Source organism: Oncorhynchus tshawytscha, unplaced genomic scaffold (genome assembly GCF_018296145.1).
Source record: "Oncorhynchus tshawytscha isolate Ot180627B unplaced genomic scaffold, Otsh_v2.0 Un_scaffold_2056_pilon_pilon, whole genome shotgun sequence".
NCBI classification, from domain to species: domain Eukaryota; kingdom Metazoa; phylum Chordata; class Actinopteri; order Salmoniformes; family Salmonidae; genus Oncorhynchus; species Oncorhynchus tshawytscha.
Window position 1 is genome coordinate 102,338 of NW_024609439.1, and position 26,799 is coordinate 129,136.

General features: G+C 43.5%; 2 protein-coding genes across 6 annotated transcripts; both read right to left on the bottom strand.

The window, feature by feature from the left end:
* Positions 1-891: 891 nt before the first annotated feature.
* LOC112240867 (medium-chain acyl-CoA ligase ACSF2, mitochondrial) lies at positions 892-20,356 on the bottom strand. Of its 4 annotated transcripts, none has more exons than XM_042315318.1 (17): positions 20,154-20,351; positions 18,762-18,933; positions 17,031-17,226; positions 16,053-16,181; positions 15,820-15,873; positions 14,515-14,633; positions 12,953-13,115; positions 11,037-11,132; positions 10,591-10,739; positions 10,251-10,342; positions 3,102-3,178; positions 2,902-3,009; positions 2,589-2,740; positions 2,319-2,460; positions 2,084-2,194; positions 1,192-1,260; positions 892-1,083 (listed from the first exon to the last, which is right to left on the bottom strand). In XM_042315318.1, the coding sequence occupies exons 2-17, from the start codon at positions 18,917-18,919 to the stop codon at positions 1,033-1,035; spliced, it is 1,866 nt and encodes a 621-aa protein (XP_042171252.1). In that variant the 5' UTR covers positions 18,920-18,933; positions 20,154-20,351; the 3' UTR covers positions 892-1,032. The 4 variants fall into 4 exon arrangements, 3 of the variants coding, with proteins under 3 accessions (XP_042171252.1, XP_042171253.1, XP_042171254.1); XM_042315319.1 differs by lacking the exon at positions 20,154-20,351 and adding an exon at positions 20,079-20,101; XM_042315320.1 differs by lacking the exon at positions 15,820-15,873 and having other exon boundaries at positions 20,154-20,350.
* Positions 20,357-22,197: 1,841 nt separating this feature from the next.
* Positions 22,198-25,069, bottom strand: LOC121844789 (medium-chain acyl-CoA ligase ACSF2, mitochondrial-like). 2 transcript variants are annotated; one of them, XM_042315321.1, is made up of 3 exons: positions 24,887-25,030; positions 24,439-24,506; positions 22,198-22,608 (listed from the first exon to the last, which is right to left on the bottom strand). In XM_042315321.1, exons 1-3 carry the CDS (start codon positions 24,913-24,915, stop codon positions 22,358-22,360), a joined length of 348 nt encoding a protein of 115 aa, XP_042171255.1. In that variant the 5' UTR covers positions 24,916-25,030; the 3' UTR covers positions 22,198-22,357. The 2 variants fall into 2 exon arrangements, 1 of the variants encoding a protein (XP_042171255.1); XR_006082190.1 differs by having other exon boundaries at positions 22,411-22,608; positions 24,883-25,069.
* Between the last annotated feature and the right edge of the window lie 1,730 nt (positions 25,070-26,799).

Sequence of the window (26,799 nt, forward strand, 5' to 3'; positions counted from 1 at the left end):
TATGACGTCACTTTTAGTTTATAACCTGTTGTAAACTGTACCATGATCAGTACTCTCGAGAATAAACACTATTGATTTTGAGACTGGCCTCTGTCCATTTTATGTAAATAAGTATCTTAGGAATGAGCAGAGTGTTTAATTGAATTGGTTAAATAAACGTATAGGAATTTAATTCCTTTAACATGATCCTGGGACACACCCGGGCCCGCCCCACGTCTCTGATGACTCTCCTGGCTCCTCCCACCGGCATCCTAATAAGGAAAACGAGAGCAGAGAGAAAGAATACGGCAAACAGAGTGGGAGGGTCGTCTATGATGTCACCCACCTCTACCATGTCAGCCTGTTGCTCTGTCCCCATAGAACTATCATTTGGAGTGCTTGTTTACTCCCATGGTCTATGATGTCACCCACCTCTACCATGTCAGCCTGTTGCTCTGTCCCCATAGAACTATCATTTGGAGTGCTTGTTTACTCCCATGGTCTATGATGTCACCCACCTCTACCATGTCACTCTGAGCTCTATGTCAGCCTGTTGCTCTGTCCCCATATATACAGGTCTGGAACTAAGCATTGTAACTCTGCCTAACAACACATTTGTACATACCAACGTTTGGCATTATTACAGTTGTATTTATTTCAGATGTCTTTACGACATGTTTAAAATGAAGAACCTGAGTTTTACTATTGTACATCAGTCCAAGATCACATATCATGATGTACAATTAGTTGTCCAGTCTGTTCGATAAAATGAAATAAAGATATTGAAAAATAAGTGATGAAACTCTGTTGTACATCAGTCCAAGATCACATATCATGATGTACAATTAGTTGTCCAGTCTGTTCGATAAAAGGAAATAAAGATATTGAAAGAGTTGTTACACATCACTCATGAACCGTAACATTGAGCTTAGACTTTATTTTTGCTCTTGGTTTTATTGAAATATAGCAATATATTGCTGTAACAGACACAGAGCCTTTGTAACCAATCTCTCTCCAGCTGGAACCAATAGTCTGTCTAGGTCCCTCTGTCCATCACAGACCCAGCTTCTTCTCCATCTCCTCCCTCAGTTTGATCTTCTGGACCTAGGAAAGGACAAACACAGAGGTGATCACCACAGTCGTCTATGCTGGTATTAATATCATTAACCTGGATAACCTGATTTGTTTAGTGTTGTCATGAAGCCATCCTACCTTTCCAGAGGCAGTCAGTGGATAGCTGTCCACAAACACCACATAGTGGGGGATCTTGAAGTGAGAAATCTGGAACAAATATAAACAGTTACGCTTCTCGTTCTCATAAGACATGTTGCCGATGCTTGGTAATGATGGACTGACTAGTTAAAAAGACTTCAACTCTGTGGGATAACCATCTGGGTAAAACGACTTCAACTCAGTGGGATAACCATCTGGTTAAAACAACTTCAACCCAGTGGGATAACCATCTGGGATAACCATCTGGTTAAAACGACTTCAACCCAGTGGGATAACCATCTGGGTGAAACGACTTCAACTCAGTGGGATAACCATCTGGTTAAAACAACTTCAACCCAGTGGGATAACCATCTGGGATAACCATCTGGTTAAAACGACTTCAACCCAGTGGGATAACCATCTGGAATAACCATCTGGGTGAAACGACTTCAACTCAGTGGGATAACCATCTGGTTAAAACAACTTCAACCCAGTGGGATAGATAACCATCTGGGATAACCATCTGGGTGAAACGACTTCAACCCAGTGGGATAACCATCTGGAATAACCATCTGGTTAAAACGACTTCAACCCAGTGGGATAGATAACCATCTGGAATAACCATCTGGTTCAAAAACGACTTCAACCCAGTGGGATAACCATCTGGAATAACCATCTGGTTAAAACGACTTCAACCCAGTGGGATAGACAACCATCTGGAATAACCATCTGGGTGAAACGACTTCAACCCAGTGGGATAACCATCTGGAATAACCATCTGGTTAAAACAACTTCAACCCAGTGGGATAACCATCTGGTTAAAACAACTTCAACTCAGTGGGATAACTATCTTGTGTTCAATCCCCCAGTGACCTGTTCCTTTCTGTCTCACCTGTCCCTTGCAGAAGTCTCTGATCTCCTCTCTGCTACAGTCCAGTCCCTCCTTCAGTCTGATACAGGCACACACCTGTTCCCCCAACCTCTCATCTCTCACGCCAATCACCTGGGGAGAAAGAGAGGTGGACAGGACAGGGAGAGAATAGAATCACCTGGGGAGAAAGAGAGGTGGACAGGACAGGGAGAGAATATGAACACCTGGGCCTCCTGTACGTTGGGATGGTTCTCACCTGGGCCTCCTGTACGTTGGGATGGGTGTGAAGGAACTTCTCTATCTCAGCAGGGTAGATGTTCTCTCCTCCACGTATGATCATGTCCTTTATACGTCCCACTATACGGCAGTACCCAAACCTGTCCAGACTGGCTATGTCACTGTGGAGACATTCACAGTTGATGCTCGCGCTCACTTTTCATCTGTTGCTGTCTGGGTCTCTGTTTCTCTGTGTGTCTTTATCTCTCGCTCGCTCGCTCCATCTCTCTCTCTCCTTCTCATTTCTTACCCGGTTCTGTACCAGCGGTCTTTGGCGATGGCCTCACTGGTCTTGTCTGGGTCGTCCCAGTACTCCAGCATAACAGAGTAAGCTCTGATCAGCAGCTCTCCTGGATCCCCCAGAGGAACCACCTCTCCAGAGGACACATCCACCACCTTCGCCTGGCCAGGAGAACACAGGTAGGGTTTCATGTGTGTTTTAAAGAAGGAGGAATATAAACATTACACATACTGCATGTAGATGAATTAGGACCCTGACATTCGACACATGACTGTCTCTCTCCTCTCACACACACACACACACACACACACACGTTTGATACCTCAGCGTGGTTCAGGATACATCCCACTGTCTCGGTCTTCAGTTCCTCGTTGTCTCGCGGAAAACCAACAAATGCCGCAGGGCTGTTCTCTGTGGTCCCATAGCCTATCTGATGTTACCAAGGGAACATTGTGTTACCTCATACAGATTATAAAGTATATTATACACACACAGACAGAGAAAAAGATGGGAAGTACTTACTATCATATCCTTGACATTCATATCAGTTTTGAGTTTCCTCATGACTTCAGGAGGACAAAGAGACCCACCCGTAAACCCTGGAACACAACAACAGAAATCACAACCATCCTTCCTGGGCACAAATACAATTACTGTATTACTACACCCCGCCACTGTTTTGGTAAACATCTGAGGGATGGGGGCGGAGACATGTAACCACTCTCAAATTCATAGAAAGAGCTATGGATGAAAGGACCAGCAATCCATAATATACAAATGATTGTTTTAGGAGCAATCCATAATATACAACTTATTGTTTTAGGAGCAATCCATAATATACAAATGATCGTTTTAGGAGCAATCCATAATATACAACTTATTGTTTTAGGAGCAATCCATAATATACAAATGATTGTTTTAGGAGCAATCCATAATATACAACTTATTGTTTTAGGAGCAATCCATAATATACAAATTATTGTTTTAGGAGCAATCCATAATATACAAATTATTGTTTTAGGAGGGCATCAGACCGAGACCATTTAGTCGCATTTTGTGACCCTTTGACTTGGCTGTGGATGTAGAAAAACTGCTGGTCATCTCACTCAAAACTTCTTATTGTTTTGGATAAAATCATGATTTGATCAAGCAGTACGCCTAAAGTGAAGTGAGTCCTGCCATGAAAGTGTCCATTTCACCAGGGCCAGCTGCTGTGATGAGCCAGCCACGCCCTCTCCTTCCAAATATTTATTTAGTGGAAGAGAGAAATGCTCTCTTTCAAAATGCAGTTGTGGGAAAAACATGCGTTTTGAAAACATGTTGGTGTTAATTGAAGAGGTGAAGGGTCTCTGATGTATGATCACTATTTAGAGGGGAAGGGTCTCTGATGTATGATCACTATTTAGAGGGGAAGGGTCTCTGATGTATGATCACTATTTAGAGGGGAAGGGTCTCTGATGTATGATCACTATTTAGAGGGGAAGGGTCTCTGATGTATGATCACTATTTAGAGGGGAAGGGTCTCTGATGTATGATCACTATTTAGAGGGGAAGGGTCTCTGATGTATGATCACTATTTAGAGGGGAAGGGTCTCTGATGTATGATCACTATTTAGAGGGAAGGGTCTCTGATGTATGATCACTATTTAGAGGGGAAGGGTCTCTGATGTATGATCACTATTTAGAGGGAAGGGTCTCTGATGTATGATCACTATTTAGAGGGGAAGGGTCTCTGATGTATGATCACTATTTAGAGGGAAGGGTCTCTGATGTATGATCACTATTTAGAGAAGGGTCTCTGATGTATGATCACTATTTAGAGGGGAAGGGTCTCTGATGTATGATCACTATTTAGAGGGGAAGGGTCTCTGATGTATGATCACTATTTAGAGGGGAAGGGTCTCTGATGTATGATCACTATTTAGAGGGGAAGGGTCTCTGATGTATGATCACTATTTAGAGGGGAAGGGTCTCTGATGTATGATCACTATTTAGAGGGAAGGGTCTCTGATGTATGATCACTATTTAGAGGGGAAGGGTCTCTGATGTATGATCACTATTTAGAGGGGAAGGGTCTCTGATGTATGATCACTATTTAGAGGGGAAGGGTCTCTGATGTATGATCACTATTTAGAGGGGAAGGGTCTCTGATGTATGATCACTATTTAGAGGGGAAGGGTCTCTGATGTATGATCACTATTTAGAGGGGAAGGGTCTCTGATGTATGATCACTATTTAGAGGGGAAGGGTCTCTGATGTATGATCACTATTTAGAGGGGAAGGGTCTCTGATGTATGATCACTATTTAGAGGGGAAGGGTCTCTGATGTATGATCACTATTTAGAGGGGAAGGGTCTCTGATGTATGATCACTATTTAGAGGGGAAGGGTCTCTGATGTATGATCACTATTTAGAGGGGAAGGGTCTCTGATGTATGATCACTATTTAGAGGGGAAGGGTCTCTGATGTATGATCACTATTTAGAGGGAAGGGTCTCTGATGTATGATCACTATTTAGAGGGGAAGGGTCTCTGATGTATGATCACTATTTAGAGGGAAGGGTCTCTGATGTATGATCACTATTTAGAGGGGAAGGGTCTCTGATGTATGATCACTATTTAGAGGGGAAGGGTCTCTGATGTATGATCACTATTTAGAGGGGAAGGGTCTCTGATGTATGATCACTATTTAGAGGGGAAGGGTCTCTGATGTATGATCACTATTTAGAGGGGAAGGGTCTCTGATGTATGATCACTATTTAGAGGGGAAGGGTCTCTGATGTATGATCACTATTTAGAGGGGAAGGGTCTCTGATGTATGATCACTATTTAGAGGGGAAGGGTCTCTGATGTATGATCACTATTTAGAGGGGAAGGGTCTCTGATGTATGATCACTATTTAGAGGGAAGGGTCTCTGATGTATGATCACTATTTAGAGGGGGAAGGGTCTCTGATGTATGATCACTATTTAGAGGGGAAGGGTCTCTGATGTATGATCACTATTTAGAGGGGAAGGGTCTCTGATGTATGATCACTATTTAGAGGGGAAGGGTCTCTGATGTATGATCACTATTTAGAGGGGAAGGGTCTCTGATGTATGATCACTATTTAGAGGGGAAGGGTCTCTGATGTATGATCACTATTTAGAGGGGAAGGGTCTCTGATGTATGATCACTATTTAGAGGGAAGGGTCTCTGATGTATGATCACTATTTAGAGGGGAAGGGTCTCTGATGTATGATCACTATTTAGAGGGGAAGGGTCTCTGATGTATGATCACTATTTAGAGGTGAAGGGTCTCTGATGTATGATCACTATTTAGAGGTGAAGGGTCTCTGATGTATGATCACTATTTAGAGGGGAAGGGTCTCTGATGTATGATCACTATTTAGAGGTGAAGGGTCTCTGATGTATGATCACTATTTAGAGGGGAAGGGTCTCTGATGTATGATCACTATTTAGAGGGAAGGGTCTCTGATGTATGATCACTATTTAGAGGGGAAGGGTCTCTGATGTATGATCACTATTTAGAGGGGAAGGGTCTCTGATTTGATCACTATTTAGAGGGAAGGGTCTCTGATGTATGATCACTATTTAGAGGTGAAGGGTCTCTGATGTATGATCACTATTTAGAGGGGAAGGGTCTCTGATGTATGATCACTATTTAGAGGGAAGGGTCTCTGATGTATGATCACTATTTAGAGGGGAAGGGTCTCTGATGTATGATCACTATTTAGAGGGGAAGGGTCTCTGATGTATGATCACTATTTAGAGGGGAAGGGTCTCTGATGTATGATCACTATTTAGAGGGGAAGGGTCTCTGATGTATGATCACTATTTAGAGGGGAAGGGTCTCTGATGTATGATCACTATTTAGAGGGGAAGGGTCTCTGATGTATGATCACTATTTAGAGGGGAAGGGTCTCTGATGTATGATCACTATTTAGAGGGGAAGGGTCTCTGATGTATGATCACTATTTAGAGGGGAAGGGTCTCTGATGTATGATCACTATTTAGAGGGGAAGGGTCTCTGATGTATGATCACTATTTAGAGGGGAAGGGTCTCTGATGTATGATCACTATTTAGAGGGGAAGGGTCTCTGATGTATGATCACTATTTAGAGGGGAAGGGTCTCTGATGTATGATCACTATTTAGAGGGGAAGGGTCTCTGATGTATGATCACTATTTAGTCTCTGGTGAAGGGTCTCTGATGTATGATCACTATTTAGAGGGGAAGGGTCTCTGATGTATGATCACTATTTAGAGGGGAAGGGTCTCTGATGTATGATCACTATTTATGATGATCACTATTTGAAGGGTCTCTGATGTATGATCACTATTTAGAGGTGAAGGGTCTCTGATGTATGATCACTATTTAGAGGGGAAGGGTCTCTGATGTATGATCACTATTTAGAGGGGAAGGGTCTCTGATGTATGATCACTATTTAGAGGTGAAGGGTCTCTGATGTATGATCACTATTTAGAGGGGAAGGGTCTCTGATGTATGATCACTATTTAGAGGGGAAGGGTCTCTGATGTATGATCACTATTTAGAGGGGAAGGGTCTCTGATGTATGATCACTATTTAGAGGGGAAGGGTCTCTGATGTATGATCACTATTTAGAGGGGAAGGGTCTCTGATGTATGATCACTATTTAGAGGGGAAGGGTCTCTGATGTATGATCACTATTTAGAGGGGAAGGGTCTCTGATGTATGATCACTATTTAGAGGGGAAGGGTCTCTGATGTATGATCACTATTTAGAGGGGAAGGGTCTCTGATGTATGATCACTATTTAGAGGGGAAGGGTCTCTGATGTATGATCACTATTTAGATGGGGAAGGGTCTCTGATGTATGATCACTATTTAGAGGGAAGGGTCTCTGATGTATGATCACTATTTAGAGGGAAGGGTCTCTGATGTATGATCACTATTTAGAGGGGAAGGGTCTCTGATGTATGATCACTATTTAGAGGGGAAGGGTCTCTGATGTATGATCACTATTTAGAGGGGAAGGGTCTCTGATGTATGATCACTATTTAGAGGGGAAGGGTCTCTGATGTATGATCACTATTTAGAGGGGAAGGGTCTCTGATGTATGATCACTATTTAGAGGGGAAGGGTCTCTGATGTATGATCACTATTTAGAGGGGAAGGGTCTCTGATGTATGATCACTATTTAGAGGGGAAGGGTCTCTGATGTATGATCACTATTTAGAAGGGTCTCTGATGTATGGAAGGGTCTCTGATGTATGATCACTATTTAGAGGGGAAGGGTCTCTGATGTATGATCACTATTTAGAGGGGAAGGGTCTCTGATGTATGATCACTATTTAGAGGGGAAGGGTCTCTGATGTATGATCACTATTTAGAGGGGAAGGGTCTCTGATGTATGATCACTATTTAGAGGGGAAGGGTCTCTGATGTATGATCACTATTTAGAGGGGAAGGGTCTCTGATGTATGATCACTATTTAGAGGGGAAGGGTCTCTGATGTATGATCACTATTTAGAGGGGAAGGGTCTCTGATGTATGATCACTATTTCTCAACTCTCAATATTGAGCGACAGGCACTGTTTTAAAAAACAACATTTCTGTTATGTCTTTGAGATGCAGAGAGCGTGAGGTACACGTTGGCGCTGAGTCCTAGTAGACTATCACTGGATTGTTTTTAGGGCATTCAGTTTACTGCAATTAATCAAATTACACAGCTAACCATCAGCAATATTCAGTTAGCGATCTAGCTAATGTGTTTTAGTGGTGAAATAGTCCCAAATGAATTAGCTAGTGCACACAAACATGTAGGCCAATGGATCTCTATTGAGCAAAAACAAATCTGACATTTCCAGAGCCCTAGTTTGACAATAAAATAAAAATATAGCAACAAATCAGCTAAATGACGCTTCGCTAAGCCTCGCCCCAGAATTTTGGCCAACCAATCGCAGCGTTCCAATGCTTGCTACTGTGATTCCTGAAATGCAGAGCCCTTTGGAGGATCTTTCTAAATGATTATTTTGTTTGCTAACTCAGCTGGTTAGCTAGCTCTGTCTCATTGACCACCAAACATTGCTAATGCTAGCTAGTTAGCTAGCTCTGTCTCATTGACCACCAAACATTGCTAATGCTAGCTAGTTAGCTAGCTCTGTCTCATTGACCACCAAACATTGCTAATGCTAGCTAGTTAGCTAGCTCTGTCTCATTGACCACCAAACATTGCTAATGCTAGCTAGTTAGCTAGCTCTGTCTCATTGACCACCAAACATTGCTAATGCTAGCTAGTTAGCTAGCTCTGTCTCATTGACCACCAAACATTGCTAATGCTAGCTAGTTAGCTAGCTCTGTCTCATTGACCACCAAACATTGCTAATGCTAGCTAGTTAGCTAGCTACTTAATATAACTTGTTTTCTCTAAAATGTATGTAAGCCAGCTAAGTTTGCCATAATATGAAGACAACTCATATCTGTTGTCGACATCAGGATACGATTTGAGAACACGAGTTAGCTCCAAAAGTGGTTAGTAGCTTTGACTGCATGCTGACAGTGACTTCAGAGTCATTCAGTGGCTAGCCACACTACAAACCTCATTTGACCAGGTTCCTGTGAAGCATTTATAATGACAGTCCATCACAACATATCAGAGAGCTTCCTGATTAGTAAGGGTCATTTGTGTTTAATTTATGTCAGCGGTTTGGGGGGGGGGGCTTAGCGAATGGTTTAGGTTGCAGATCAAAATGACCTGAATCATGCATTACTGCTTGGACATGTTTGATGATAAAATGTATTTAATCATACCACCTTTTTAAACCACAGTGAATTTATATTTTATATTTATATTATATTTTATAAGATGATTATAAAGTGTTTCTATTGAGTAACAAAATATTGGTGCAACCAAATCATGAACTGGTGCCACCAGCTGAAATTGATAGCGACGCCAGAGACCCCGACTGAAAACCATAGCAGCGCCAGAGACCCCGACTGAAAACCGCCAGAGACCCCGACTGAAAACCATAGCAGCGCCAGAGACACCGACTGAAAACTCACCAGTGGACCCCGACTGAAAACCTGTGCAGCGCCAGAGTTATTTTGAGCAGCGCCAGAGACACCGACTGAAAACCACTAGCAGCGCCACCACTGAAAGCAAGCAGCGCCAGAGACACCGACTGAAAAACATAACCAGAAATATTTACCAGCGCCAGAGACACCGACTGAAAACTTTTGTGACTGAAAAACATAGCAGCGCCAGAGACCCCGACTGAAAACCATAGCGGTGCCAGCGACACCAACCGAAAATGTTAGTCAAGAGCCTCAAAACATTTTCACTTAGGGGTGTACTCACTTTTGTTGTCAGTGGTTTAGACATTAATGGCTGTGTGTTGAGTTATTTTGAGGGGACAGCAAATTTACACGGTTATACAAGCTGTACACTCACTACTTTACATTGTAGCAAAGTGTCATTTCTTCAGTGTTGTCACATGAAAAGATATACTCAAATATTTACAAAAATGTGAGGGGTGTACTCACTTTTGTGATATACTGTCCAAAAAAATGGATGTAGCAACTGCAAATTACCCCTTTCAGCTTAAACTTTACCACAGCAATTCAGTTTATTTTTATGTATTTCCAGCCATCAAACAACAGTCTACACAAACAAACCTCAAATCTCTCACCAGATTCAACTGATGACAGGTCATAGTTGTGTAGGTCAGGCTGTCCAAGCATGTCAATGTACATGGTAGGAGTTCCGTAGAGGAAATTACACCTGAAACAGAGAACATATAGAGAGGTATTTAGTGTATTATAGAGGTTCATTCTCAATGTGCTCAGTGGCAGCTATTTATATTATTAATTATTACAACAGACTGACATGAAATATCTCTATTGTAAGTCTCCAGAATGTGTAAGTCACTTAAGGAAGAGGGTCTTAAACTTTACTACCTTTCATTCTGAATGGCCTCCAGGTACGTTTAGAAAAAGACCAGTCCCTTCAACATTCCTAAACTTTACTACCTTTCATTCTGAATGGCCTCCAGGTTGGCACGGCTGTCGTACCCAGCAGAGGGGAAGACCAGGGTGATGCCATGCAGTGCCATGCACATCCCTCCGATCACTGAGCCTATGCAATGGTACAGAGGAACAGGAACACACGCTCTTATAGGCTGAGGGGGAATCAAAAAGAGTAGAGGTTACATGAGAAAAGTAGAGAGAGAAACAGAGAGAGAGAGAGAGACAGAGAGAGAGCGACAGAGAGAGAGGGCGACAGAGAGAGAGACAGAGCAGACAGCGACAGAGAGACAGAGAGAGGAGAGAGAGAGAGGCGAGAGAGAGAGACAGAGAGAGAGAGACAGAGCAACAGAGAGAGAGAGAGAGCCACAGAGAGAGAGAGAGAGAGAGAGAGAGCGCCCCAGAGAGCACCACAGAGGGAGAGATGATAATAGTCTCATGTCTCCACTGACCTTCCAGTTGAATCCCAGACGAAGACCCACAAAATAGGCGTTGTTGACGATGTTGTGGTGGGAGAGGGTGGCACCTTTAGGACTTCCTGTTGTTCCCTACAGACCAGTAGACATCAGACAGACTAATACTGTTGTTCCCTCCAGACCAGTAGACAGACTAATACTGTTGTTCCCTACAGACCAGTAGACATCAGACAGACTAATACTGTTGTTCCCTACAGACCAGTAGACATCAGACAGACTAATACTGTTGTTCCCTACAGACCAGTAGACAGACTAATACTGTTGTTCCCTACAGACCAGTAGACATCAGACAGACTAATACTGTTGTTCCCTACAGACCAGTAGACAGACTAATACTGTTGTTCCCTACAGACCAGTAGACAGACTAATACTGTTGTTCCCTACAGACCAGTAGACAGACTAATACTGTTGTTCCCTACAGACCATCAGACCAGTACTAAGACTAATACTGTTGTTCCCAGACCAGACCAGTAGACAGACTAATACTGTTGTTCCCTACAGACCAGTAGACAGACTAATACTGTTGTTCCCTACAGACCAGTAGACAGACTAATACTACTGTTCCCTTCCCAGACAGACCAGTAGACATCAGACAGACTAATACTGTTGTTCCCTACAGACCAGTAGACAGACTAATACTGTTGTTCCCTACAGACCAGTAGACATCAGACAGACTAATACTGTTGTTCCCTACAGACCAGACATTAGACAGACTAATACTGTTGTTCCCTACAGACCAGTAGACATCAGACAGACTAATACTGTTGTTCCCTACAGACCAGTAGACAGACTAATACTGTTGTTCCCTACAGACCAGTAGACATCAGACAGACTAATACTGTTGTTCCCCCAGACCACAGACAGACAGTGTTCCCTACAGACCAGTCAGACAGACTAATACTGTTGTTCCCCAGACCACAGACCAGTAGACAGACTAATACTGTTGTTCCCTACAGACCAGTAGACAGATTAATACTGTTGTTCCCTCCAGACCAGTAGACATCAGACAGACTGATACTGTTGTTCTCTACAGACCAGTAGACAGACTAATACTGTTGTTCCCTACAGACCAGTAGACATCAGACAGACTAATACTGTTGTTCCCTACAGACCAGTAGACATCAGACAGACTAATACTGTTGTTCCCTACAGACCAGTAGACATCAGACAGACTAATACTGTTGTTCCCTACAGACCAGTAGACATCAGACAGACTAATACTGTTGTTCCCTACAGACCAGTAGACATCAGACAGACTAATACTGTTGTTCCCTACAGACCAGTAGACAGACTAATACTGTTGTTCCCTACAGACCAGTAGACATCAGACAGACCTAGATACTGTTGTTCCCTACAGACCAGTAGACTAATATCAGACCAGTATACATCAGACAGACTAATACTGTTGTTCCCTCCAGACCAGTAGAGACAGACTAATACTGTTGTTCCCTCCAGACCAGTAGACAGACTAATACTGTTGTTCCCTACAGACCAGTATACATCAGACAGACTAATACTGTTGTTCCCTACAGACCAGTAGACAGACAGACAGACTAATACTCAGACATAAACAATGAATACCTGTTGATGTGTTTTGTGTGTCGGTGAGGGTAATGACATACTGTGTTAATAATGTATTGATATGATGTGTGAGCTGTGCAGTACAGTATTACTGCTCCAGGGGGCGCTGCACTGCAGCTGATCCTGTTCTTCCATTACCGTGTGTGTATGTGTGTGTGTGTGGGGGTGTGTGTGTGTGTGTGTGTGTGGGATTAAGCCTCGTCCAATGGAGATCACTACGGAAAGTGCTTCTTTGTCCAAGACTTGGTTTATTCTGTGTCCAGGAAATCAGCCGTAAAGAATTCTTCTTCTTCTTTCAACAGGAGACCTACGGATGTGAACTGTATGTTGATGGGGTCGTCGAAGGACAGTTTGGTCTGCAGGTCCTGCAGCTCCTGGTGGTGCTGTCTGCTTCCAGCCTGCATCACATCCTCTACATGTACAGTCCCTGTCTGTCTGCTGTCTGTCACAATCACCATACGCAGGTCTGGTAGTCTGGCAGGAGGAACACAGTAGGTTAACATTACAGTAACATTACAGTAACACAATGACCGTTACATTACAGTAACACAATGACCGTTACATTACAGTAACACAATTGATTACAGTAACATTACAGTAAACAATGACATTACATTACAGTAACATTACAGTTGACAGTAACATTACAGTTACTGTACATTACAGTAACACAATGACCGTTACATTTACAGTAACACAGTAATAACACCTTACATTACAGTAACACAATGACCAGTTACATTACAGTAAACATTGAGTTACATTACAGTAACACAATGTGTAACATTACAGTAACACAATGTTACATTACAGTAACACAATGACAGTAACATTACAGTAACACAATGACCGTTACATTACAGTAACACAATGACCGTAACATTACAGTAACACAATGACCGTTACATTACAGTAACACAATGACCGTTACATTACAGTAACACAATGACCGTTACATTACAGTAACACAATGACCGTTACATTACAGTAACACAATGACCATTACATTACAGTAACACAATGACCGTTACATTACAGTAACACTGTCAATATTATTACAGCAACACAATGACCGCTACATTACAGTAGCACAATGACAGTTACATTACAGTAACACAATGACCATTACATTAGTAACACTGTCAGTAATATTACAGTAACACAATGACCATTACATTACAGTAACATTACAGTCACACAATGGCCGTTACATTACGGTAACACAATGACCATTACATTACAGTAACATTACAGCAACACAATGATAGTAACATTACAGTAACAGCCTTCATTAGGTCCTCTACTGTCCCCGTCTGTCACCATCACCATACACAGATACTGAGGTTCCATTTACAGGTAACTAGACATCCACCGGTGGTAATATTTCTTATTCAGAGTCGATCCAGCAGAGTTGCTGTGTTCCCTTCTACTGTGTTTCACATTAGCCAATAATTCTAATACACCATTTCTGATATACAGTATCACATGCCTTACTTTTATGCTCCTGCATCAGTAAAAGCAGGAAGTGCATCACCTTTGCCTCTACTTCCTTTCCTTTCAATTAGGCTGGTTTGGATTTGTCCCTGACCAAAATGGCTGCCATTATCATACCATTCAGGAACTTTGAGGGTTTATGACATAGCCCTTCTAGTAATTTAATGGGATCTCTACTATGGCTATAAATATGTTAGCCACAGACCACATATCTGTTCAGGGTTCTATATCTATGATGTTAGCTATCCTGCTAGGTACTTGTTTACTTCATGGTACAGCAATACAATATGTCTGTTGACGCAGTCATGGTCCAGTAGTACAATATTAACATACCTGTCTGTTGACTCAGTCATGATGCAGTAATACAATATGAACATACCTGGAGCTCCTGAAGACCCCTGACTCTGCTGTGTCCATCTCTGGGCAGATCTGTCTCAGCATGTCACAGAACCTCTGGGTCTTAAACTGGGTGGGACACACCACTGCTTTACACTGCACCTACAGAGACAGAGATAACAGAACCTCTGGGTCTTAAACTGGGTGGGACACACCACTGCTTTACACTGCACCTACAGAGACAGAGATAACAGAACCTCTGGGTCTTAAACTGGGTGGGACACACCACTGCTTTACACTGCACCTACAGAGACAGAGATAACAGAACCTCTGGGTCTTAAACTGGGTGGGACACACCACTGCTTTACACTGCCCCTACAGAGACAACAGAGATAACAGAACCTCTGGGTCTTAAACACAGACAGACCAGGGTACAGAACAAACCTTCAGGGTGAACTCCAGCTCCTTCAGCTGACAGACAGCACCTGAGAGGGAACAGGAGCTCAGGCTGGGTTCAGAACTCCCCAGGGTGAACTCCATTCATTCAGTCTATCCAGGAAGTGTAAAACAACACTGTTCTGGATAAGAACAAACCTTCCCCAGGGTGAACTCCAGCTCCTTCAGCTGATAGGCTGGGTTTATTGACACCTGTAGAGATTAGAACAAACCTTCCCCAGGGTGAACTCCAGCTCCTTCAGCTGATAGGCTGGGTTTATTGACACCTGTAGAGATTAGAACAAACCTTCCCCAGGGTGAACTCCAGCTCCTTCAGCTGATAGGCTGGGTTTATTGACACCTGTAGAGATTAGAACAAACCTTCCCCAGGGTGAACAGCTCCTTCAGCTGATAATTGACACCTTAGAACAAACCTTCCCCAGGGTGAACTCCAGCTCCTTCAGCTGATAGGCTGGGTTTATTGACACCTGTAGAGATTAGAACAAACCTTCCCCAGGGTGAACTCCAGCTCCTTCAGCTGATAGGCTGGGTTTATTGACACCTGTAGAGATTAGAACAAACCTTCCCCAGGGTGAACTCCAGCTCCTTCAGCTGATAGGCTGGGTTTATTGACACCTAGAGATTAGAGGGTGAACTCCAGCTCCTTCAGCTGAACAAACCTTAGAACAAACCCCCAGGGTGAACTCCAGCTCCTTCAGCTGATAGGCTGGGTTTATTGACACCTGTAGAGATTAGAACAAACCTTCCCCAGGGTGAACTCCAGCTCCTTCAGCTGATAGGCTGGGTTTATTGACACCTGTAGAGATTAGAACAAACCTTCCCCAGGGTGAACTCCAGCTCCTTCAGCTGATAGGCTGGGTTTATTGACACCTGTTTAGAGATTAGAACAAACCTTCCCCAGGGTGAACTCCAGCTCCTTCAGCTGATAGGCTGGGTTTATTGACACCTGTAGAGATTAGAACAAACCTTCCCCAGGGTGAACTCCAGCTCCTTCAGCTGATAGGCTGGCTCCTTCAGTTTATTGACACCTGTAGAGATTAGAACAATACTTTAATATTCGGACCAATTGATCCTAACAGATAATACATGCTCATTTTAGAATCTAATATAATAGCTCATCTTCACCAGTATGATGCCAGCCTTGGCTGTGGCGAACTGAAACAGGATCCAGTGGTATGTGTTGGGCCCCCAGACTCCTAGTCTGTCCCCTCTCTTCAGACCCAGGGCCAGGAGACCTGCAGCGGCCTGGTCAACCTGGGGAGGAGGGAGACCATGACCCAGGAAGTAATATACAGGATGATATCCCGATATGTAAAGGCATTCTGCAGTTTGTGTTTATGAGTATGTGTATAAATGTAATGGAATATATTATTACAAAGCTGTTTATATGTCTCTGTTGTTACACCATGGATGTCCTAGTTAGCAGGCCTCAGGGTGTTACACCATGGATGTCCTAGTTAGCAGGCCTCAGGGTGTTACACCATGGATGTCCTAGTTAGCAGGCCTCAGCGTGTTACACCATGGATGTCCTAGTTAGCAGGCCTCAGGGTGTTACACCATGGATGTCCTAGTTAGCAGGCCTCAGGGTGTTACACCATGGATGTCCTAGTTAGCAGGCCTCAGGGTGTTTCACCATGGATACTGACACATAATAGTTATGTTACTATTTGGTAAACCACCAATCAGATGCACTGACACATAATAGTTATGTTACTATTTGGTAAACCACCAATCAGATGCACTGACACATAATAGTTATGTTACTATTTGGTAAACCACCAATCAGATGCACTGACACATAATAGTTATGTTACTATTTGGTAAACCACCAATCAGATGCACTGACACATAATAGTTATGTTACTATTTGGTAAACCACCAATCAGATGCACTGACACATAATAGTTATGTTACTATTTGGTAAACCACCAATCAGATGCACTGACATATAATAGTTATGTTACTATTTGGTAAACCACCAATCAGATGCACTGACAGATAGTCCTGCTGAATGTGCTTTGAGTGGGTACAAAGGTAACGGCCTAACAATGATCTCTAGATATGATGAAATAGATTAGAAGAGAGGGTGGATGAAAGACCTACGTCCTCCTGAAACTGGGAGAAGGTCTTACGGACTCCATCCTGCACGAACACCAGGGCCTCTCTGTGGGGCCAGCGGTCAGCTGCCGCCTGCAAACTCTGACCCACCGTCTGGCCCAGCAGGGACACTGAGGAGGCCCCATGGACGTAGCTGAAGCTCTGCCCTGGGACCAGGGGTGGACTGTCCACATGGAGGGATCTGTTGAGGGACAGACATGAACAAATACATGAGGGAAATAGTTGGAAGCTGTTTTTAGGTGCACTTGATAACACTTTGGAGTTTGGACATAGAGGACTATTTAATTGGTTCCATTGTACCAGGCAAACTACAGTAGACACATCCAAGTATTTGACATATGTACTGTAGTTGACCAAAGTCTGATACAGAGAGAGTTAAAGAGGGAGTAAACACAGAGAGATGGGTTGGAACAGAGAGAGATGGGTTGGAACAGAGAGACATGGGTTGGAACAGAGAGACATGGGTTGGAACAGAGAGACATGGGTTGGAACAGAGAGACATGGGTTGGAACAGAGAGAGATGGGTTGGAACAGAGAGAGATGGGTTGGAACAGAGAGAGATGGGTTGGAACAGAGAGAGATGGGTTGGAACAGAGAGACATGGGTTGGAACAGAGAGACATGGGTTGGAACAGAGAGACATGGGTTGGAACAGAGAGACATGGGTTGGTACACAGAGAGACATGAGTTGGAACAGAGAGAGATGGGTTGGAACAAAGAGAGATGGGTTGGAACAGAGAGATGGGTTGGAACTAGAGGTCGACCGATTAATCGGAATGGCCAATTAATTAGGGCCGATTTCAAGTTTTCATAACAATCGGAAATTTTCCGACACCGATTTTGCCGATTTTTATTACATTTTTTTTACACCTTTATTTACTCTTTATTTAACTAGGCAAGTCAGTTAAGAACACATTCTTATTTTCAATGACGGCCTAGGAACTGTGGGTTAACTGCCTCGTTCAGGGGCAGAACGACAGATTTTCACATTGTCAGCTTGGGGGATCCAATTCTTGCAACCTTACAGTTAACTAGTCCTTGTGCACTCCACAAGGAGACTGCCTGTTACTGTTTTTTATAAGAAATGTAATACTATCAAGCAACTTACCTTGGCTTACTGCATTTGCGTAACAGGCAGTCTCCTTGTGGAGTGTAACGAGAGAGGCAGGTCGTTATTGCGTTGGACTAGTTAACGGTAAGGTTGCAAGACAGGTTTTTCCCCGGGCTGACAAGGTGAAAATCTGTCGTTCAGTTAACCCACTGTTCCTAGGCCGTCATTGAAAATAAGAATGTATTCTTAACTGACTTGCCTAGTTAAATAAAGTTATAAAATATATATATATTTTTTTTAATCGGCAAATCGGCGCCCAAAAATACAGATTTCCGATTGTTACGAAAACTTGAAATCGGCCCTAATTAATCGGCCATTCCGATTAATCGGTCGACCTCTAGTCTGAATACTAGTCAAGACACAGGCCATCAGGTCCATATTCTACAGTTGACGGATCATACCGATCACTGCAACTGTAACTGACTACATTGAAATGGGATTGACCCCAACTAGTGGTGTGCTCTATAGGTCTGAATGACAAAATGGCATCTACAATCTATGTCAGAGGTCAGAGGTGGGCTTTAGAAAGGAAACACAACTTGCAAAATGACAGAAATAATCCAGCTAGTCTGTTTATGTCTGACAATGTGAAGAGAGCTGACCTACCTACAGCACCAGGTTGGGTTCCCAGGTGTCCATGTCTTCTGTAGTGAGGAGACCACCTGTACAGGTTGTAACACAGCGCTTCTAGAGAACACACTGAGCTGTCTGAGGTGAGTTGCCCTGGACCTCAGTAGCGAGGAGCTGATCCACACCGCTGACATGGCCTCAGTCAGCTCTGAAAATAACACCCGATTTATTATGTTCTGAACCCATTTAGACCCTTTGTTAAAAATGTTGGCTTAAAATCTTCCTAGAAGTCAGAAAAACATGAGAAGGGACATGTACAAATGCAGATTTTGGCCATTTTAGAAAGTCTTTATTCATATTATAAAAGTGATTTATTTAATTGTTCCATGGGGTTTCTATTAAAAGGCACTTAATGTAACAGGTTTTTGAAATTCCATATTGGTGCACAATTCCTATGTAAAATATCAAAGGAAAGCAAAAGGCACTCTATTCATGGAATGACCCATCTAGAATCTAGAAAGTCGATGACCATTGAAATGCATGGGGTTTTAAGCTAATATTGGTTGCAGTACAACAAGTAGGAATAGTATCAAACAGGAACCTGCACATTCTAAAGTTGGATAACTTTTGATAACTTATGTGCTTTCAGCATGCACATGACAAATACGTGTCAGATTTCCTCGCAAGCACATTAATAAGAAGTATGTCGAATTTCTAAATCAGTTCTTGCTTTAAGCAAGCGCATCTATCTAAAATCATTTCGCGGCTGTATAGCATACTCAATGCAACACATTTACTGTGAACATTTACTTCTGAATAACACGTCATTACAAAATAGATTACTCGCACTTTTTCTTATTTTGCCTTGGTAATGGGTAGGCTATCGCTAGGTCGTTACACAGAACTTCCATGCTGGTTTGAAAACTCTTGTTAGACTGCAGAATAGACAAACAAAAACGTTTTACGAGGCCCAATTAACGTGTCACTGGGGAATAATCACCAGGTAATCAGCATTTAGTGTTTGTTATTTTAGCCATCTGGCTGCAGGCCTGATTGTTGGCTCGACATCTTACTGTAACATTAGGAGTTAATACACAGTACTGGCACTGGTTTATATTATTCAATTAACGCTCTCAAAACGTTTCTGTTACATCAAATCTCTGTTAGGCTTCATCATCATGTCCCATCACGAACGACAATCAAAAAATGAAACAAAGGTTTGATCATCTCTGACCGACGCGATTTACAGGCCTTAAGAAATCAATCACTCTGGAATTCTAGATATTTGAATAATACCAAATAATATCATCTTTGCATGATAAACTATTGTAACTTTTCTGAACATATCCTTACAATAAATTACATAATGTGCTCTAACTTCAGAAAACTTTTCTCCGATCTTTTCAAGTATAACATAAAGTTCCCTACCAGAAAACACGCGACACCGTAAAGTGTTGTGTATTCGCGCACAGAAATTCAGGAGGAAACTGATGAACGGATGGCTGAACAATGTTTATGCTTGACCGCGTTTTGGAAGTGTCCGCTCAGTGTCCGCTCAGTGTCCGCTCAGTGTCCGCTCAGTGTCCGCTCAGTGTCCGCTTTCCTGGTACAACCTGTTACGAAACACGACGTGCGCAATCTGCCTGCGCATGTCCAACATAAAAACCCAGCTGTCAAGGCGGGTACATTAAAATGTCTTTATTTTCTGGCTAGGTAGCAAGATATTTTCTTATTTGGAATACGTTTTTAGAAGCTATTGTCCAAATCACTTAAGAGTTTTCTACAACTCTAACTTTGTAGTCTTATGCTACTTACAGAAATCGATTACGCTCAAATCAAATGTATTTATAAAGCCCTTCTTACATCAGCTGATACCTCAACGTGCTGTACAGAAACCCAGCCTAAAACCCCAAACAGCAAGCAATGCAGGTGTAGAAGCACCTAAGCTACGCTAAGTTGTTTTGCAAGCTATTTTTAAGTTAGCTTGATTCTTCTGTATAGAGACATAGCTAGCTGGCATAATCATTAGACAAGGAATCCTTCACCTGCTAAGACCTAGCAACTGACATAAATCCCATGATTTATTAATCACCCAGTTATATCTGTAGTTTTTGTAGAAGCACGACTGAAGTAGAACATAATTTGTTTAGCTTTTGCATTGCCTGCATTCTTTGAATCTGTACTGCACTTTGATTAAAGTAAAGCCCCGTCTAAACCATTTACAATTGTCTGTCCCCACTCCCAGTTAGACAGGGTACCTACGAGCGTCATTCTGCTTCACAATGCCCTGGGGTATGTAAAAGTAGTGATTTTACGTCATGCTGTAACACATACATACACTCACGTTGTTTGCAGCATCAGCCTGTGGGGACGTTTTTCAGCGGCAGAGACTTGGAGACTAGTTAGGTTCGAGGGAAAGATGAACGGAGCAAAGTAGAGAGAGATCCTTGATTGAAAACCTGCTCCAGAGCGCTCAGGACCTCAGACTGGGGCAAAGGTTCACCTTCTAACAGGACAACAACCCTAAGCACACAGCCAAGACAACACAGGAGTGGCTTCGGGACAAGTCTCTGAGTGGCCCCGCCAGAGCCCGGGCTTGAACCTGTTCTAACATCTCTGGAGAGACCTGAAATTAGCTGTGTAGCGACGCTCCCCGTCCAACCTGACAGAGGTTGAGAGGATCTGCAGAGCAGAATGGGAGAAACTCCCCAAATATAGGTGTGCTGAACTTGTAGTGTCATACCCAAGAAGACTTGAGGCTGTAATCAAAGGATAACATGCTAATTAACAGGGATGTTAACAATTTTGCGCACACAGTTTGAAAGAAATAAGCTTTTTGTACATCTGGAACATTTCTGGGATCTTTTTTTTAGCGCATGAAAGATGGGACCAACACTTTAGATGCTGCATTTATATTTTATTTCAGTATAACAGAATCATAGTACATGTATGTTACCCCTCCTAAACTTCTACAGTCCTGTTGTTATGTTACCCCTCTTAAACCTCTACAGTCCTGTTACGTTACCCCTCCTAAACCTCTACAGTCCTGTTATGTTACCCCTCCTAAACCTCTACAGTCCTGTTATGTTACCCCTCCTAAACCTCTACAGTCCTGTTGTTATGTTACCCCTCCTAAACCTCTACAGTCCTGTTGTTATGTTACCCTCCTAAACCTCTACAGTCCTGTTGTTATGTTACACCTCCTAAACCTCTACAATCCTCGTATGTTACCCCTCCTAAACCTCTACAGTCCTGTTATGTTACCCTTCCTAAACCTCTACAGTCCTGTTGCCATGTTACCCCTCCTAAACTACAGTCCTGTTGCCATGTTACCCCTCCTAAACCTCCACAGTCCTGTTGTTATGTTACCCCTCCTAAACCTCTACAGTCCTGTTGTTATGTTACCCCTCCTAAACCTCTACAGTCCTGTTGTTATGTTACACCTCCTAAACCTCTACAATCCTGTTATGTTACCCCTCCTAAACCTCTACAGTCCTGTTATGTTACCCCTCCTAAACCTCTACAGTCCTGTTGTTATGTTACCCTCCTAAACCTCTACAGTCCTGTTATGTTACCCCTCCTAAACCTCTACAGTCCTGTTATGTTACCCCTCCTAAACCTCTACAGTCCTGTTATGTTAAGATATGATGAAATAGATTAGAAGAGAGGGTGGATGAAAGACCTACGTCCTCCTGAAACTGGGAGAAGGTCTTACGGACTCCATCCTGCACGAACACCAGGGCCTCTCTGTGGGGCCAGCGGTCAGCTGCCGCCTGCAAACTCTGACCCACCGTCTGGCCCAGCAGGGACACTGAGGAGGCCCCATGGACGTAGCTGAAGCTCTGCCCTGGGACCAGGGGTGGGACTGTCCACATGGAGGGATCTGTTGAGGGAGAGACGTAACGTATTATAAGCCTTTATAAGACATTATGAAGATGTTATAAAGGACCAGCATCGTCACTGAAGAAGTCCTATGGTTGTAGCTACAAGCTCAAATAGGTGTAATGCTTATAAATGTGATATGCCGTGGTTATAAATGTATTAGGAATGTGGAAAGATACTACGCCTTGCAAAATAGTATTCATACCCCTTTGGATTTCATTCCTGTCCTGCAGCTCAGTTCAGTAGCTTTGATGTGTCTGGGGTGTTTAATACATCATCCACAGCATAATGATTAACTTGGCCGTGCTCAAAGAGGTATCCAAGTGTGATTTGTTTTTGTTACCCATATACCAATCCCTGCTCTTCTTTATAAATGCCTTCAAAAAGCTCCCTGGTCTTTGTAGTTGAATCTGTGCTTGAAATGTAGTACTTGACTGAGGGACCTTCCAGATGTTGTATATATGGGGGACAGAGGAAGGGTTTGTCAATCAAATATCTTGTCCAAGCCCTATTATTTCACACAGAGTCCATGTAACTTATTATGTGATTTGTTAAACCACATTTTACTCTCAAACTAATTTAGGCTTTCCTGGACAAAGGGGCTGAATACTTCTGCAATGACTACATTTGAATCATGTAATTTTTATTACTCTTAAAAGATAAAACCCCAAACACCCCAAATGTTTTCTTCCACTTTAACATTAGAGTATTTTGAGTAGATTGTTGACAAAAATAATACAGTTAAATCAATTTTAATTCCACTTTGTAACACAATAAAATGTGAAGAACTGAATCCTTTAGCAAGACATTGTATACAGAGAGAGGTACACAGGGGGGTGGAAACAGAAGGATGGGTTGGTGGACATTACCCATGACATGTCAATGTAATACTGGAGTTAGTCAAACATCAGAGAGGAAACCCCTGCATCCCTGACCCTAACCCGACCTCCTGTGGGCCCTAACCCGACCTCCTGTGGACCCTAACCCGACCTCCTGTGGGCCCTAACCCGACCTCCTGTGGGCCCTAACCCGACCTCCTGTGGACCCTAACCCGACCTCCTGTGGACCCTAACCCGACCTCCTGTGGTCCCTAACCCGACCTCCTGTGGTCCCTAACCCGACCTCCTGTGGACCCTAACCCTGACCTCCTGTGGACCCTAACCCGACCTCCTGTGGGCCCTAACCCGACCTCCTGTGGGCCCTAACCCGACCTCCTGTGGACCCTAACCCGACCTCCTGTGGGCCCTAACCCGACCTCCTGTGGACCCTAACCCGACCTCCTGTGGGCCCTAACCCGACCTCCTGTGGACCCTAACCCGACCTCCTGTGGGCCCTAACCCGACCTCCTGTGGACCCTAACCCGACCTCCTGTGGGCCCTAACCCGACCTCCTGTGGACCCTAACCCGACCTCCTGTGGGCCCTAACCCGACCTCCTGTGGGCCCTAACCCGACCTCCTGTGGGCCCTAACCCGACCTCCTGTGGACCCTAACCCGACCTCCTGTGGACCCTAACCCGACCTCCTGTGGACCCTAACCCGACCTCCTGTGGACCCTAACCCGACCTCCTGTGGACCCTAACCCGACCTCCTGTGGACCCTAACCCGACCTCCTGTGGACCCTAACCCGACCTCCTGTGGACCTCCCTAACCCGACCTCCTGTGGACCCTAACCCGACCTCCTGTGGACCCTAACCCGACCTCCTGTGGACCCTAACCCGACCTCCTGTGGAGTTCTGTGGGCTGTGGTTTCATAGTCGACCTCTCTCGGCTGTTCTGTTGGGAGCCTACATAAACAGCCTCTATTAGAACAAATATGGCCCACCTCACTCACTCAATATTATTCCCATCAGGTCACAGGACATGTGAAGGCTTTCAGAGGGGAAACTGGCCTTAATGGATCTGTGAGAAAAACAAACATGTTCAGTGCCAAGACAACTACGCTGAACCCTGTTCCAGGACAAAGCAGAAACTGGACAATCCAAGTAAAAACATATTTTATTTGTATAAAAAACATGTTTCTGAAAAGGAAATCTCACCAGGAAGCATTGAAAGATATACCTTCAGTCTCAATAAGTCCAGTCACATACAGGTCATTTAGTTTGTACTCTACAGTTGGTAAATCAAATAAAAAACATGTGGTTTGGCGAATAAGGGTGAATAAAGAGAAATAATTCAACTAGTCCAACTCTGTGGATACTCTTTGCACCCAACACCAAATTAGCTCGGCTGTGATAAGAGACTAGTGTGTATGACAATGGTAAGAGAGTTAACCTACCTACCGCACCAGGTTGGGTTCCCAGGTGTCCATGTCTTCTGTAGTGAGGAGACCACCTGTAGAGGTTGTAACAAACCCCTTCTAGAGAACACACTGAGCTGTCTGAGGAGGTGAGTAGCCAGGGTCTGAGGTACCAGAAGGACAGGACAGAGCAGGAGAGAAGAGGAGACTGGAGGGACCTTTGACCGAAGGCTTCAGGAGAGAGAATCCCAGTGTGTGTAGTGATATGTTTAACTCTTATCTAAACTGGTCTGATTGGGGATTTACAGGTTACAGGTATATATAGGTTACAGGTATATATAGGTTACAGGTTACAGGCTATATATCCCACAGTCATGTAGAGGCAACGGTTTTAGCTTGGTATGTCAGGGTGGGTTTTTGGTGAAAAAAAGAGGGTAGTCAGAAAACAAAATGTCAATTTTAAATTTAAAAAAATTAAGTATATACTTTTCTAAATTTTTCTGGCTTGCACGGTGATGTGTGTGGAAATATGTGTTGGTGCATGTTAGAGTAAGCATGCTGTGAAAAACTGAAAATAATAAGTTCATTTACTTTTAACCCTCAAGCTTCCAAAATGCTTCACATACTCATTGTTGTCAACAACAATGACAGAAGGAAGTGAACAGGGTCGCCATGGTATCCCCTCACCGAAGACTGAACAGGGCCCTTCATGGTAGACCGTCACCGAAGACTGAACAGGGCCCTTCATGGTAGCCCCTCACCGAAGACTGAACAGGGCCCTTCATGGTATCCCCTCACCGAAGACTGAACAGGGCCCTTCATGGTAGCCCCTCACCGAAGACTGAACAGGGCCCTTCATGGTAGACCCTCACCGAAGACTGAACAGGGCCCTTCATGGTATCCCCTCACCGAAGACTGAACAGGGCCCTTCATGGTATCCCCTCACCGAAGACTGAACAGGGCCCTTCATGGTAGACCGTCACTGAAGACTGAACAGGGCCCTTCATGGTAGACCGTTACCGAAGACTGAACAGGGTCTCCATGGTAGCCCGTCACCGAAGACTGAACAGGGCCTCCATATTAGCCCTTCATTGAAGATTGAACAGGGCCTCCATATTAGCCCTTCATCGAAGATTGAACAGGGCCTCCATATTAGCCCTTCATCGAAGATTGAACAGGGCCTCCATATTAGCCCTTCATCGAAGATTGAACAGGGCCTCCATATTAGCCCTTCATCGAAGATTGAACAGGGCCTCCATATTAGCCCTTCATCGAAGACTGAACAGGGCCTCCATATTAGCCCTTCATCGAAGACTGAACAGGGCCTCCATATTAGCCCTTCATCGAAGACTGAAGAAGATACTTGACAACATGATTGAGTGGTCAGGGCTTTCACAGTTTGGCCCAGGTTGGGGGAAGGAAACTGTGAAAAAGGAATTGAATTAGTCTATTTACTTTCAAACCTCAAGCTACCAACATTCTTCACCAGCCATCATTGGAGCCGTCTCACTGAAAGGCCAAAGATGACAATGGATCAGATAATTGACCAAATCAAATCAAATCAAATGTTATTTGTCACATACACATGGTTAGCAGATGTTAATGCGAGTGTAGCGAAATGCTTGTGCTTCTAGTTCCGACAATGCAGTTATAACGAACAAGTAATCTAACTAACAATTCCAAAAAAAAACTACTGTCTTATACACAGTGTAAGGGGATAAAGAATATGTACATAAGGATATATGAATGAGTGATGGTACAGAGCAGCATAGGCAAGATACAGTAGATGATATCGAGTACAGTATATACATATGAGATGAGTATGTAAACCAAGTGGCATAGTTAAAGTGGCTAGTGATACATGTATTACATAAGGATGCAGTCGATGATATAGAGTACAGTATCTACGTATGCATATGAGATGAATAATGTAGGGTAAGTAACATTATATAAGGT